The 16,561-nt window shown below is 47.8% G+C and overlaps 1 protein-coding gene across 1 annotated transcript in view; it reads right to left on the bottom strand.

Moving 5' to 3' along the window:
• Slc9a1 (solute carrier family 9 member A1) overlaps nucleotides 1-3,656 on the bottom strand; it is a 59,311-nt gene extending 55,655 nt beyond the window's left edge. Inside the window, exon 1 of the mRNA XM_057784538.1 lies at nucleotides 2,492-3,656. Coding sequence (XP_057640521.1) covers nucleotides 2,492-2,855 — 364 coding nt within the window. The 5' untranslated portion in view covers nucleotides 2,856-3,656. The remainder of the gene's footprint in view (nucleotides 1-2,491) is intronic.
• Nucleotides 3,657-16,561: the final 12,905 nt, after the last annotated feature.

Consider the following 16,561-nt stretch of genomic DNA (forward strand, 5'->3'; position numbering starts at 1 on the left):
CCAGTCCCAGCAGATATAGGAAGCAGGGCTACATCTGCCTTAGGTGGCTAAAATACTAACAGCAGCAGTAGCTGCTCACCAAGCACTCCCTATATATAGAAAGTCAACTGTGTGCATTAATTTACATCATCATCACATCACTAGCTACAGCTAGATGCTAGCCCCCTCACACACATGCACACTCACATGCACACTCACGCGCACTCTCTCACACACACAAGCACACTCTCTCACACACACACACACTTTCTCTGTGAGGTACTGGGGTAGAACCTAGGGCTTTGTGTATGTTCCTACCACTGAACTACACTCCATCTTGTACTTTCCATTTTATGATAAAGAAACTGAGCTTCAGAGAACATAAGCCACCAGAGCGGAGGTGCCTTCCCCACTTCAGCCTCAAATCTAACCTTAATGTCAGACTGTGAAGGTGGAGAAGTGGTTTGTACTGTTGCCATCTTAACGGGACCCTTGACATCTTTGGTACACATTCCCTCTACCCTTTAGCCCCAGAAAGGCCAGGTGCCAAAGGTCAAGGCTCCTGTTGTCAGAAGCAGAAAAGTCAGACACACAGGCCTTTGGGAATGCAAGGGCGGGGGTGGGGGGAATCATACTCAGTCTTCCCATTTTATGATGGGAAAACTGAGGTCCAAGGTTGGGGCTTAACCAGGGTTTCCAGAATCAGAGCAACACCTGGGAAGGATCACAAAGATCAGTTGGCTAAGTGGGTGTGATTGGTCAAGGTCACAGGAGGAGGAGAGATGGAGAACCCAGTTTCCTGACAAATATTCTTGCCAGCGCCCCATCCCTGCTGTCCAGCCCAGGGTCTCAGACCCCCACACTCTTAGGTTGACAAAGCAGGTCAGGCCCAGTTGGTGCCCCTTAGGACAAATGCTATCATATAGGGTCTGCAGGACAAAAAGTTTCCAGAGTGGGGTCTTTTGGGTCATATCACCAGCAGACACAGATCGGCTGTGTCTGTGCCAACTCCCAGTACCGGGACGTGAGAGGGCAGAAGGGAGGTGTTAGTCTTCCTTGTCTCCTGCAGACAAATGACATATCATGGTCACTTCAGTTTCTTAGAACAAACACAGACACACGGTTTCATGACTCAATCGATACAGTCAAACACTTCAGATTCTTATTTCTCAAGACCTTCAGGAAAGGCTCAGCTGTTCAAGGTCACACATATATGTGAGAATCCAGACACAGGGTTCCCCTTGCTCAGTCCTTGATTTTTCCCAGGAAGCTGGCTGCCATCAAGGTATAGGTGCTGATGGCCCAGCTCCACAGCCAAACTCCACAGCCACCATAACACCTCAGCACCAAAGCCCTGCACCAGGAAGCCGGACCCTGGTTCTATCAAAGCAGAGGCAGCAGTTAGTTCCTACAGCGTGTCCCAGGGACGGCCTCACGCCAGGCTGGTGCCCTTGGGAAAGCTGCAAGGCTTCCGGTTCAGTCTCTGAACTCCTGTAAACCCAAATCTCAAGCAAAGAGGGAAACAGAGTCCCAGTACCTTGTGCCTTCCACTGTTAGCTGTATGTGGACTGAAAAACTTAAGGCAGCTTCCAAAGCCCCCTGGACACTACCTCCAGGGACTTCTGGGCTATGCAGCCTCTGGAGAGCTCCACCAATCACCCAGCAGAACAGGGTGCTCAGGCTGGGCAAGGAGCCCAACCCTTGGGGAGGGGACAGCTTTTCCATGCCCTTCTTCCAAAGAGACTACTCTGAAATCTTAGACCTAGCTCTTCTCTGTCCCTTCTCCTTCAGTGAGCAGCCAATGTCTCTGGTCAGTTGGGTACAAACCCAAACCAAACCTCAACTTCCTCCACTTTCCTGCCACCCCAAAACAGCCTTTAGAAATATGCCTACGAACTGGATAACGGTTGGCATTTCTGGTCTGGAACCTGACTCAGGGGCATCTGACCAGCCTCGGTAGGCAAAACTGACAGATACTACTCTGGGAATGAAGGAAAATGAGACTTTGGTCATCCCTGACGTTCTTCTGACCACACTAAGTCTTCTGTACCCAGTCCCTTACTATATGCAAAATCCTTAGACAGGCCAAGTCCTGAAACACCCTCTCACGGAGAAGGTAATAAATTGCACTGATTCCTGTTGACAGGGCAGAAAGTGCCACTCGCTCAAAGATCCTCCTGTCTTACACATAGCTCAGCACTGGGCTCGTCTCTCAACCTGCCAAGCCTTGGAAGCTTTACTGAAACTCCCTAGTATTAGAAGCATCCCATTCTCAAGTCCTGTGTGCTCTCCCGGTCCCTTCCTTCCCCCTACATAACGCCAGCTCTAACTTCGAAGGTCCCAAATCACACAGGCCAGAGTTGGAATTTAAGGACCAAACACATAAAGGAAAAGAATGCCTGTCACAGAAGTGGTTCATTCGGATCCTGAGCAGCCGCATCTGGTAAGATACAGGACAAGAAGCTCACCTATCTGGTGGTGGCGGCGGCAGCACCACACACCTCAGACTTACCTATCTTCATGAGGCAGGCCAGGAGGATCCAGAGGGAGATCTCGAAGGGTGTGCGCACGTGTAAGTAGTCAATGTCCAGGACCGGAAAGGCCTTTCGATGTGACTTAACACCATGTTCAATGTATAAATGGGTCAAATTGCGGTCGTCTGGGTGGTGGAGAGGCTCCGACGGAGCAGTGGTGACATCCCCAATTGAGCGTTCCCGTGGTGGTTCGGACCCTCTGATGGTGCTGGCAGTGGGGCTGGGCTGGAGGCCATGGCTCCTGAGAACAGGTAACAATCCCACCAAGGCAACCACCACCAACAAGGAGGGGAAGATCCGAGGTGGAGAAAGTCCCCCAATGCTAGACCCCTGAAGCATCATGCTGCTCCCTCAGCCTGGGAGGCCTCAGCCCTTAGGGAAGTGAATGTGAGACCTGGGACATAGGGAGCAAGGAGTCTGCAGCTGAGGTGAACTGGAGCAGTCTCTAGGAAAAGTTCATGTTTTAGAGAGGTATTTTCGTTTTCTAGAGATTCACAATCTGAAAGTCTAAACTGGGGGAAAAAAAGGGGGGGGCAAGTACCTTGGAGGAACTAGGGAGGAAACTAGATCTAGAACTCCAGGCTGAGAGAAGGCAATCGGGGAAACTGCGTCCTAAAGAGAGAGGAAGGGCCAGGATAGGCTGGACCACCGGCAAGGGAAACGAGGAAGAAATCCGGACCTTAGGCTAAGAAAAATATCCGGGATGCTGGAACTCGGCTAAAAGGAAGGGGTAAGGAACCTGTGCTAGAGGGGACCGAAAAGGGTGAGACCCACTGCAGGAAAAGGAGAGAGGAGGCTGGAAGGCCAGCCTGAGAGAAAGGAGTAAAGCCAGAAAAAGGCTGGGGCTTCCCCACCCAGAGGAGAGCCAGGGTCCAAGCGCGCCGGGTTGAGATTCCGGGGAAATGGAGGGAGGCGGAAGACGGAGGCAGGCGGCCTGGCGGGAAGGCGCCTCGGCGCAGGCAGGAGGCGGCTCGCAGTCAGCCAGCAGCAACACACCCCTCTTTGAGACCCCGGTGCAGTGCTGTAGTGCGCCCCGGCCCAGCGGCAGCTCCTTCCCGGTCAGCTCCAGCTCCACCTCCAGCCCTAGCACGGTCCCCGGTCCCGCGGCAGCGGACTGATGCCTCGCTGAGCACAGCGCAGCCATTTATAGGCACCAACGAGCAGCCGGCGCAGCGGGCTAGAGAGACCTGTCAGCGCCCGCGCGGTGCAGCGGCCCCTGTCGCCGAGGGAAGGAAGTAGCACGTAAGAAGAGGAAGCCGAGACCCAGATGGAAAAAATAAAAAAGTACATTCTAACACGAATGAAATACTGTACTACCTACAAAGTATTTTCTCATTGCCGCGTGACCTTGAGCAAGTTACTTAGCTTCTCTTTTTCACAGCTTTCTCAACTGCGACGTGGAGATAAATAGCTGTACCAAACGGGTAACAGGATGGCTAAGTGAAGTAATCTCTGTGCAATATTTAGAATGAAAGGCGGGATTGTGGTTCAGAGGCAGTGTGTGCCTACGTTTGTAACGCCTTGATTTCAATGCCAAACGTCACAAAATAAGTTGTATGAATGAATGAATGTATGAATGAGGGCTAGAAATCTGAAATGCAGATGTTCGCAAGGGTAGGTTTGTGAGCAAAACTTGTACTGCATCCCACCTGCTGGGACTTTGTGGGCAGTGTACTGGTGTCCCTTGACTGTGGCAGCGTAACTCCACCCTCCCTGTCTCTGTCTGTCTCTAGTTCCAAATGGCCCCTTTTACAAGGACTCCAGTCAATTCAAATTAGGAATCTGCCCTTAGCTTGATCAACTTCAAAAGTCCAATCTAAGACCTGAGCAGTGGTTCCCAGCCATAATTGCCAGCACTTGGGAGACTAAGGAAAGAGGAATTTCAACTCAAGGTCGGCTTGTGTAACAAAGTGAGTTCCAGACTAGCCTGTGCTACGTAGAGAGATGCTATCTCAAAGAGATGAAAAAGACACTCACCTAAATAGGGCCACATTCACAGGGCACAGAGGGTGGGCAAGGGTAAGACTTCAACTTCTTTTGAGAGGTGCGTCTCAACCCATCACAGCAGTGAAACAACAAAATAGCAAGAAGCTGAGCATTGTTTTAGTCCGTCTATTTGTTTGATTTGTTTAAAGAGTAAACAAGGCTTTTTTTTTTTTTTACCTGCAAGCGGAATGCAATTTCCAAAAACAGCATGTTCTTTGTTTTGTGAGACAGGGTCTTGCCATGTAGCCCAGCCTGACTTAATGTTTTTGTTGATGTTGCTGGGGTTTTTTTTTATTTGTCTTTTTGGTTTTTCAAGACAGGGTTTCTTTAATCCCAAACAAGAGTGCTGGGATTAAAGGCGTGCGCCACCACCATCAGGCAGCCTGTCTTCTTAGTTTTGGAAATCCTCCTCCCTCTGCCTCTCAAATGGGATTACTAGTGTACACCAGCACAGACAGCTGACGCTGAAATTTGAATGAACGGTGATGACTGGGATTTGGAAAGCTCAAGAAATTATGTCTATGTGGTGCAATCATTAGAAATCTTTTTATCCTAAGTAGTAGGATTTGAACACAAACCTGCTTATGTTAGGCAAGCATTCTACCACTGAGCCCAGACTGAGAATGTTTTTTCCTTTTTGACTTTTCAAGGCAGAGTTTCTTTGTGTAGCCCTGGCTGTCCTGGAACTCATTCTGTAGATCAGGATGGCCTCGAATTTAGAGATCTGCCTACCTCTGCCTCCTGAGTTCTGGGATCAAGGGTATGTACCACCCTGGCCTGGCTGACTGAGAATTTTTTTTTTTTTTTTTTTTTTTTTGGTTTTTCGAGACAGGGTTTCTCTGTAGTTTTTGGAGCCTGTCCTGGAACTAGCTCTGTAGACCAGGCTGGTCTCGAACTCACAGAGATCCGCCTGCCTCTGCCTCCCGAGTGCTGGGATTAAAGGCGTGCGCCACCACCGCCCGGCTCTGACTGAGAATTTTTGAAAGACTGAAATGTTGTCCTGTTTTGTAGAAAAGTTAATTAAAAGCAAGTCAATTATCTCAGAGGGGTTCATTTTAGTTTGACAAGTCTCCCAAACCTGTTGACAAGGCTTTGCGCTGGGCTAGGAGCACAGGCATGGGCATGGGGTGGGAGTGGGTCCGTGACTAGGTGTCAGCTCAAGAGCTCCAAGTGAGCGTCTGAGTCCTGGGGGTGTCTGTTCCTTTGTTGGGCAGTCTGAACCGAGGGTACCCACAGGCAGTTAGGTTGTGGGCACTCACCAGGCACTCAGAATTTATGCACTTTTTTGGAGGGAATGGTTTGTTTGTTGTTGTTTTGAGACAAGGTTCCTCTGTATAACCGCCCTGGCTGTCCTGGAACTCAGTCTGTAAACTAGGATGTCCCGGAACTCACAGGTGCCTGCCTGCCTCTGCCTCTGCTGTGATTAAAGGCGAGCGCCACCACCTCCTGACTTTGTGCACTTCCCTGTGAATGTGAAATCCTTCCAGAAAAAAGATGCTTGCAAAGAACAAGAGTGCGGTGTGACCACTGAGTGTGAAGAGCGCAACGTGACCGCTGAGTGTGAAGAGAGTGATGTGGGGACTGAGTGTAAAGAGCATGACATGGGGACTGAGTGTGAAGAGCTCGACGTGACCACTGAGTGTGAAGAGCGCGATACAGCCATTGAGTGTGAAGAGCACAACGTGACCGCTGAGTGTGAAGAGCGCAACATGGGGACTGAGTGTGAAAACATTACTAACTTTTCTGAACCTCACTTTTCCCAGGGTTAGATTCAGACACTGGGAGGTGACCAAAAAAAAAACAAAACAAAATCTAGACAAACTGGAGAGATGTCTTAGTGGGTTCAAATCCCCATTGAACTGCATTAAAATCACCAGCTCTCACACACACACACAAAAAAAAAAAACCCAGAAAGAAAACCAAGCAACTCCACGCACCGCACCTTTAACCCTAGTGCTGTGGAGGACAGAGATAAGAAAAGACTGCTGGGGCTTACTGGCCACCAGCGTGACTCCAGGATCAGCAGAAACTCCATCCCAGCAGACTAAAACAAAGAGATAGAACAGCAAACCTGATGTCCTAGTCCAGCCTCTACACCTGTACACACCACACATGCATGCACATACCACACACATGAGGTGGAAAACTTCAGAGAGATTATGGGAGATGTCCTAGTATGAGCAAGTCCCTGGGTTCATCCCTAGCACCTTAAGAAAACATTGAGAGCCGAGCGGTGGTGGCGCACACCTTTAATCCCAGCACTCGGGAGGCAGAGGCAGGTGGATCTCTGGGAGTTCGAGGCCAGCCTGGTCTACAAGAGCTAGTTCCAGGACAGGCTCCAAAACCACAGAGAAACCCTGTCTCGAAAAACTTAAAAAAAAAAAAAAAAATTGAGAGCCGGGCGGTGGTGGCGCACGCCTTTAATCCCAGCACTCGGGAGGCAGAGGCAGGCGGATCTCTGTGAGTTCGAGGCCAGCCTGGTCTACAAGAGCTAGTTCCAGGACAGGCTCCAAAGCTACAGAGAAACCCTGTCTCGAAAAACCAAAAAAAAAAAAAAAAAAAAAAAAAAAAAGAAAACATTGAGAACAGATGAAAGGCAAACCTTATCTCCAACAAAGGTAAGCAAAGAGGGACAGCCTTTAGGTCAAGGATCAGAATCAGCCAGGCTTGGTATCTAGTGTTAGTTCAGGCCTTTAATCTCCGCTGCTCAGGAGACTGAGTCAAGAGGATTGCAAGTTCAAACCCCAGCAGGCCTACAGAATGAGCCAAGGCTAGCCTGAGCAACTTATATATGTATGAGTAGCCAGGCAATGGTGGTGCACACCTTTTATCCCAGCTCTTGGAAAGTAGCAGCAGGTTGATTTCTATGAGTTTGAGGCCAGCTTGGTTTACAAAGCGAGTTCCAAAACAGCCAAGGCTACACAGAAAAACCCTGTCTCAAAAAACCAGGAAGAAAGGAAGAAAGAAAGAAAAGGAAGAAAGAAAGAAAAGAAAGAAAGAAAGAAAGAAAGAAAGAAAGAAAGAAAGAAAGAAAGAAAGAAAGAAATTATAGCTAGCTGAGGATGTAGTTCAGCGGTGAAGTGCTTGCCTACCGTATACAATGTCCTGGGTTCCATTCTTAGTACTAAAACCCAAGAGGGCCAGAACCAATAATGCCCCATAGCTGTTCAGTTATTGAGAATTGAAAATCAATCGCCTATGTCCTTCAATGATCAAAGCCCTGCTGTAGAGCCCAGAATCAGCACACAGTCGCGGCTATTCTCACTCTCGCTTTGCAAATGGAAAGCCAGGGTTTGGATTCCTGGAACTGTTTACCTAAGATTGTATAGCTATGAGGAAGCAGTGTTAAGATTTAAAGCCAGGTTTTAATCTACACCACAGACTCAGTGTAGATTAAAAGAAGAAAAGGTAGAGTTAGTGGAGACACAGTCCACCTGTGCCCTGAGGCGAGAGCCGGAAACTTTCCAGTACTTTCCAGGACTTTCCAGTCCAGACAACCAGTCCCTGGTGCACTCTAATCCACTTCTCCTTCTCTTCAGCCCTCAGTAAATCTTTTTGGCTGCCAGCTCAAGAGAGTGCAGATCCAAGGAGGACCAGGAAATACCACCCGCAGGTCCCCCAGAACACGGAGAAGGTTATAAAAACTTGACAATATCAGGAAATAATCCTGGGACTGCCTGTGGCTAGGGCACAGTCCCAGGAGGCTTTGGGGCTGCCTAACATAGATGAGCGCTGTCTAAACCCTGTCCCAGCATCACCACAGGCTAGTTCACAAAGACCTGGAGTAATCAGTGTCTATTCCAAGTTTCTTCCTCCATAACGCTGGGCAGCAATAGCGCCAACCTCGCGATACTGTGATCAGAGTATCAGGCAATGCACATAGCTTTAGAGCAGCACCAGCAGGTACCACCTAAATGTGTCATTGTTTTCTTTTCTTGCATGTACCTTGAAGTCCTAAACTTAGACGTTTATGTCTGCTTGGGGGTTTGTTTTTGTTGTTGTTATTGCTTTTGTTCCCCCAAGACAGAGTCTCAACTATGTAGCTTGGCTGTCCTAGAACTCCCTATGTAGACCAGGTTGGCATCGAACTCACAGAGATCCACCGGCCTCTGCCTCCTGAGTGTTGGAATTAAAGGTGTGTGCCACCACTCCCAGCTGTTTGGTGTGTTTTGATACAAAATTGCTATAGCCCAGACTGGCTTCCAAACTCTCCACATAGCTGAAAATGACCTTGGACTTGTGACCCTCCACCAACTCCCCGACAAGTGCTGAGATCACTTGTGTGCACCACCATGTTTGAATCTGTTTGAATTTCTTGTGCTAGGACTTCCCTAAGGTAACCCAGACTAACGTCAAACTCATGATCCTCCTACCTCAGCCTTCTGAGTGTTCATATTGCAGGGGAAGCTTTGATGCAAGAACCCTGTGAATTTGCACACACCATCATAGAGACGAGGTACAGGCTTGGAGGAAGACCCTCTTCCAGATGAGACTGGTCCTACCATTGCATCACCTGCTATGAATCTAATACTTCTAAATAAACATGATCTTGTTAAAGATCATCTGTTAAACTGTACTGTCCAATGGGAGTGCTGTCCAGCTGCACAGGACTCTTGGTTCAATCCTGGCACCACAATAATGTAAAGTGTCTTAGTTAGGGTTTCTATTGCTGTGAAGAGACACCCTGACCACAGCAATTCTTATAAAGGACAATGTCTAATTGAAGGGGCTCACTTACAGTTTCAGAGGTTTAGTCCATTATCATCATGGCTGCATATGGCTCTGTGCAGGCAGACATGATACTGGAGAAGGAACTGAGAGTTTTACATCTTGATCTGCAGGCAGCAAAAGGACAGTATGTGCCATTCTGAGTGTAGCTTGAGCATAGGAAACCTCAAATCCCACCTCCAAAGTGACACCCTTCCTCCAGCAAGGCCACACCTCCGAATAGTGCCACTCCCTATGAGCCAGGCATTCAAACATGTGAGTCTATGGGAGCCATGCGTATTCAAACCACCACATAAAATAAACTGCAGTGTCTGGGGGAAAAGGTTTGTTTAAATTAGTTCCTTTTGGGGGCCAGAGAGATGGCTCAATGGTTAAGAGCATTGACTAGCCGGGCGATGGTGGCGCACGCCTTTAATCCCAGCACTCGGGAGGCAGAGGCAGGCGGATCTCTGTGAGTTCGAGACCAGCCTGGTCTACAGAGCTAGTTCCAGGACAGGCTCCAAAGCCACAGAGAAACCCTGTCTCGAAAAAACCAAAAAAAAAAAAAAAGCATTGACTGCCCTTCCAGAGGACCTGGGTTCAATTTCTAGCACCCACATGGCAGCTCACAACTGTCTGCAACAGTTTCAGAGGTTCCGACACCCTCACAAATATACCTGCAGACAAAATATCAATGTGCATTAAATAAAAATTTTAAAAATTAGTTACATTTGTATATCATTTCCTTCTTTCTTTTTCTCCATTGTATTTGTTTTCTTTGTTCTTTGTGTGTTTTTTAATTTATGTATTTATTTTTATTTTCTCTGTGTAGCAGTCCTGGCTGTACTGGAACTCACTTTGTAGACCAGACTGGCCTCAAACTCACAGAGATCCACCTGCCTCCCGGGTGCTGGGATTAAAGGCACACACCACCCCTGTCCAGCTGTTCTTTGTGCTTCTGAAAGTACCTTTTGAACACCCAGACATGATTTTCTCATCCCCTAAAGACCTTCAGTTCTCATGGTATTTATTTACATTTTCTGTTTGCCTCAAATGCCCAATGTCTAGAGAGTGTCTATCTCTAATGCCATAAACCAGAGGAAACCTCCATGAAGCTCTCCCCATGTTCTCAGGTATACTTGGTCGTTTCTTCTTTCCAGCGTGTTTGCACACCTGGTCCAAGTCTCTGTTAAAGCGCATTTTGTTCTCTGTTGTTCCCCTTGGCTTCCCCGTTTACTCATTCATCTGTCTATCTTGCTAGATTGTTAGGACTTAAGAGGGACTCCATGAAAAGGCAGGCATGGTGACCCCTGCCTGCAATCCCAGTGGCTTGAGAGGTTGATCAAAAGGATTGCTGGGAGTTGGAAGCCAGTCTGTTCTATTTAGTAATTTCCAGGCCAGCCTGGCTACCGAGTGAGACCCAGCCTTAAACGACAACCACAAAAGAGCGCACAGAGCAGGATGTAGCTGAATTGGTGAATGAGTAGGTGATGGGAAGAAGCCATAGCCTGAATTCATCACCTTCACACTGTCTTTTGTTTCTGTGACTCTGAAGAATTTTTTAAAACCCTGCAGCCCTCTCCCATGCCTGTGAGATCCTAAGAAGAAACAGATGACTTGGTCCAAGTAAGAATTCACACAGGTTATAGACATAGAGAGACTGGTTTGGGTGTGTGGTCAGGTTGAAGGGAAATCACAAGAGGCCTACAGGAAGCTGGGGATGGCAGCATCCAAACTGTTGCCACCCTCTGCCTACAGGTACAATCTATCTGCCTCAAAGAGGGCATTAAGTTCCTGTCAGCTGACAAGGCCAGCCTGCAGAGGCTTCACAGGGCACAAACCAGAGGGACAGGTCCTGACCTCAGTGTCTTCCCTTTCTCCATTCTCCTTCCAGCACTTCCCACTGGCCAAGTCCAAGCCAAATCCAGACGGCACTGCAGCCATTGATATCTTCCATCTAAGACAGCCAGCCAGCCAGGGGACAGGCCAGGGACAGGCAGGGGACAGGCAGGGGAGAGGAGAGTACAAAATACAACCTGGGATGGTAGAGGTAGGTGACCTACCATGTTCTACTTCTGGCATATTAGGTGTTTATGTGTGGTGTGCATGTATGGTCACGTGTATGCTGCACACCTGTATTTATGGCAATCTTCCAGCCTCAGCCCCCTGAAAATTAAGTTTTTATTTTCTCAAAGTATTTTCCCATTTTTATTTATCCAGTGGGGAGAGGATATGTCTAGTGTGTGTGCATGTGTGTACATGTGTGTGACTACATGTGTGAGGTAGTCGGAGGACGAGTTTGTGGAGTCAGTTCTTCCCTCCCCCTTTGTATGGATGGGTTCCTAGACTGAACTCAGGTTGCCAGGCAAGATCCTTTATCCTTGGAGACATCTCACCAGCCCAGTTGATTTGTTGTTGTTGTTGTTTGAGACAGGGTTTCTCTGTGTAACAATCCTGGCTGTCCTGGAACTTACTCTGTAGACCAGGTTGACCTTGAACTCACTGAGACACAACTGCCTCTGCCCAACCCGATTTATTTTTGTTTTTGAGATAGTCCCTTACTATGTATCCTTGGCTGACCTGGAACTCTCTATACAGACCAGACTGGCCTCCAACTGGTGGCAATCCCCCTGCTTATGCCTCTTGAGTGCTAGATTATGGTGTATGCCTTACTGAATGAAAAAAAAAAAGCCGGGCGGTGGTGGCGCACGCCTTTAATCCCAGCACTCGGGAGGCAGAGGCAGGCGGATCTCTGTGAGTTCGAGACCAGCCTGGTCTACAAGAGCTAGTTCCAGGACAGGCTCCAAAACCACAGAGAAACCCTGTCTCGAAAAACCAAAAAAGAAAAAAAAAAAAAATGAGGACATGACTGCTCCAGCTCCTAGGTATGGGTTGAGGAGTTTACTGTGGTGTACAGGAGGGAGAGCAGAGCCAGAGACATCTGGAAGGCTCCAGACTGAACTAGGCCAGGAGAGGAAGGGAGGGGGAGAGAGTGAGAAGAGAGAAAGGAGCAAGCGAATCAAGAGACACTCAGGAGTGGAGCCTGACAGGAGCCAAGAAACCAAGAGATCAGGTGTCCGAAATGACTGAGGTTGGACAGGAAAGAGAAGCTGGGGGTGGGTGGGGGGCGGGGGGGGGGGAGGGAGGGCAGAAGTCTAGCCCCTGGGCGGGTGGGGTTTAGGGTAGAGGCCCAGAGGAGTGAAGTGCTAGGAAGAGCCACACTTTACTGTGCGATGCTAGGAGAGCTGGCCAGCTCTGATAGATTAGTAGGCATCTCAGTTAGCCATTTGTCCCCAGTCTCTCTTACCAAGCTTGATATTAATATTTTAAATAAACTGTTCCATCACTCAATGGAACATGTTTTGATACCCAGTATCAGCATTTAAAGAAAAAATCAGAATAAACTCTACTTTCAAGGATGGAAATGTTACATCTTCCTCCTTAGTTTTGCTTTATTTTTATTTATGTGAATATATGTGGGTGCCCAAGAAGGCCAGGAAATGGACTTTGGATTTCCCCAGATCTGGAGTTTCGGGCAGTTGTGGGTCACCTAACACGAATGTTGGAAATCAAACTCAAGTCCTCTGGAAGAACATTATCTGCTCTCAACTGCTGAGCCGTCTCTCCAGCCCCCTTGTTGTTTTGGGGGGAGTTGTTTATTTGTTTTTGTTTTTTTAAGATAGAGTTTCTCTGTGTAGCCCTGGAATTTACTCTGCTGACCAGGTTGGTCTTGAACTCAGAGATCTGCCTCCCGAGTGCTGGGATTAAAGGAAAGCACCATGCCCGCTGGCTTGTTCTTTTTTTTTTTAGTGTGGTTCTGGGGACTGAACAGGGCTTCCTTCACGCTACAGAAGCATGCTACAAACTGAGAAACACCCCGACCCCCAAAATTATTATTTTTTTAAAATATTTATTTATTTATTATGTATACAATATTCTGTCTGTGTGTATGCCTGAAGGCCAGAAGAGGGCGCCAGACCTCTTTACGGATGGTTGTGAGCCACCATGTGGTTGCTGGGAATTGAACTCAGGACCTTTGGAAGAGTCGGTAATGCTCTTAACCACTGAGCCATTTCTCCAGCCCCCAAAATCATTTTTTAATGACAACACAGTTAGAACTTCCTGGGGTGATGCTATAGAGGAAAGGCTGGGCTGGGAGGCTCAGGCTCGCCTGCCTTTCTCCCTCCCCACTTTCCTTCCTTTCTCATTATTCTCATACCCTCATCCTTTAGGTGACAGACTCTCACTGACTCTCACGGCGTGGCTGCGTAGTTCTGAGTAATTAGGAACTCACTACGTAGACCAAGCTGGTTTTGAATGTGTAACAATCCCACCGCCTCTATCTTCCAGATTCTGGGAGTTACAGGTGTGAGCCACTGTACCTGGCTCTAGGGTTTTCTTCCACAGTTTGAGTAGGGAGCAGGGAAGGTAGAACGACCCACGTGCTGTCAGAAACTGTTTTCTAGAAGATAGGTGGAAAGAAAGAGCACAAAGAGGCCTGATCAGCTTCTTTGACGTGATGTTCTCAGGTGGGAGAAAGCCTGTGGTCACAGAAGGTCCTGTCATCCACCCTTCCAGACTGGCTTAGACCCCTACCCCAGCACTGACTCCTGCGCTTAAAAAAGCAGGGCTTGTTGCTCTTTATAGGACCCTGGTTCAATTCCTAGCACCCACATGGTGGCTCACAACTATCCCTATTCCTAATGTCAGTTCCAAGAGATCCAGTACCCTCTCCTAGAGTCCTCAGGCACCAGGCACATGCGTGGTAAACAGACATACATCCCTACAAAATACTTAAATACATAAAAAGAAAATAAATAAATCTTTTTTAAAAATAATACTTAGATTTGCTTTTTTAGGTTTTTTTTTTTTTTTTGAATTTTTCGAGACAGGGTTTCTCTATAGCTTTTGGTTCCTGTCCTGGAACTAGTTCTTGTAGACCAGGCTGGCCTCGAACTCACAGAGATCCGCCTGCCTCTGCCTCCCGAGTGCTGGGATTAAAGGCGTGCGCCACCACCGCCCGGCTTTTAAGATTTATTTTTAATTATGTATATGTCTGTGTACTCATGTGCAGTTGCCCGTGGAGCCAGAGTGTAACAGATACCCTAGAACTGGAGCTGCCTGACATATAAGAACAAGAATTTCTGAAAGGAAGCTGTGTCTGGCTGTGAACACAAAACTCCTGGGAGGAGTTCCTGTGTCTGCAGAGACTGATGGACTGCTTGGTTTCAGTACTGTGGAGAGAGTGGGATTTTCTCCATTTAGAGGCTAATTATTTTGTCTTGGGTTAGTTTTGGCCTTCTGGGACAGCCATTCCTCACCCCACTCTCTATGAACTAACACCTTGGGATAATAAATAAAAATCTCTTAAAAGCTATTAATTTAGCTGGGCAGTGGTAGCGCACGCTTTTATTCTTAGCACTCAGGAGGCAGAAGAATGTGGATCTCTGTGAGTTTGAGGTTAGCCTGATCTACAGAACGAGTTCCAGGACAGCCACCAGTTTGAGGCTAGCCTGGGCTACCTAGTAAGACCCCCATCTCAAAGAAGCAATCACATACACAAAAAAGGTCTTTTGGTGGTTTGTTGTTTTTTGTTTCGTTTTTCATTTTTTAGTTTGAGAACTATTTCATTTAAAAGAAAAACAATAGGGTAGGCAAACTGGAAATCTCAGCCGCTGCTAGAAGGGAGTTGAAGAAAAGGAAGCCAGCAAGGTTCAGTTACAGCGCCTGGCCAAAGGATGCTAAAGAGAAAGCAAGGAGGTACATCGGTACCTGGGCTCTAGTCAGTATCAAAGGGAGGCAGGAAGAATATGGAGGAAGAAGGGGAGGAGGAGAAGGAGAAGGGAAAGAGGGGGAGGAGGAGAGAGTTATGTTTTCTGAGTCAGGACGCAGATGAGCCGGCAGATTCAACACAGCTATGTGATAGCTGTGGAGGCAACTGCCAAGACAGAATTTATAACGAAGAGGCTGGAGGACAAGTGAACCTCCAGGCAGAGGCAGCTCCTTTCACAGGTGGCCCAGCCGCTTCCCAGCAGGGTGGAGTCCCTGAGTCATTATCTTCCAGTCACAGAAAGGATGAGGTGACTTCATTCCAGGTCTGCTCAGCCAGAAAGGGCAGCATGAACAGGGGCTCTCAGAACCACGGCAGTCAGGTGAACTGGTGCTCTTTGCTTTCCAGTACACTTGTTTAACTGACCTCTCCCTAAGCCCAGCTATGTCAGTCACGTGGCAAGATCACACAGAGTTGTAGGTCTAATCCTGAGTACTGAACACATCTGTTTGTTTCCTTAAAGAACAAAAACGGGACTGAAGAGACGGTTCAGTGGTTAAGCATGTGTTACTATTCAGATGACCTGAGTTTGATTTCCAGCACCCACATCAGGTACTCATAACTGCCTGGAAGCCTCTGGCCTCCTCAGGTACCCACACTCACATAAACACAGACATATACACATGATTAAACAATAAAATAAACCTAGCCAGGCAGTGGTGGGGCACGCCTTTAATCCCAGCACTTGGGAGGCAGAGGCAGGCAGATCTCAGTGAGTTCAAGGCCAGCCTGGTCTACAAAGTGAGTTCCAGGACAGCCAGGGCTGTTACACAGAGAAACCCTGTCTCAAAAAACCTAAATAAATAAATAAATATTTGTTTTGTTTTGGTTTTTGGTTTTTCGAGACAGGGTTTCTCTGTGGTTTTGGAGCCTGTCCTGGGACTAGCTCTTGTAGACCAGGCTGGCCTCGAACTCACAGAGATCCACCTGCCTCTGCCTCCCGAGTGCTGGGATTAAAGGTGTGCACCACCACCACCCGGCAATCAATCAATCAATCAATCAATCTAGAAGGTCAGTGGTGGCATACACCTTTAATCTCAGCACTGGAGGAGCAGAAGCAGGGGGATCTCTGTGAGCTCAAGGCCAGCCAGGTCTACAAAGTGAGTTCCAGGACAGGTTCCAAAGCTACAGAGAAGCCTGTCTGGAACAAACAAACAAACAAACAAGATAAATAAACAGAAGCCAGACAGTGGTGGCACACACCAGCATTTGGGAGGCAGAAGCTGGTAGATCTCTTAGTTCAAGGCAAGACTGATCTACAAAGTTCCAGGACATCCAGGGCTACACAGAGAAACCCTGTCTCAAAACAACAAAGAAGAATAAATAAGAAACAACCTGTTCTTTCTTCCCTCCACTGCCCCATCTCTCACCTCCGCAATCTGCTTTCTCCTCCAGCACTTCTGCCCCTTTCTTTCTGACAGTCTAACATGGTGGGTCCAACCATCCTAATGGCGTGATGCCCCCTAACCATAAAATTATTTTCATTGCTACTTAATGTGATTTTGCTACTGCTATGAATCATAAT

Source organism: Chionomys nivalis, chromosome 11 (genome assembly GCF_950005125.1).
Source record: "Chionomys nivalis chromosome 11, mChiNiv1.1, whole genome shotgun sequence".
NCBI classification, from domain to species: Eukaryota; Metazoa; Chordata; class Mammalia; order Rodentia; family Cricetidae; genus Chionomys; species Chionomys nivalis.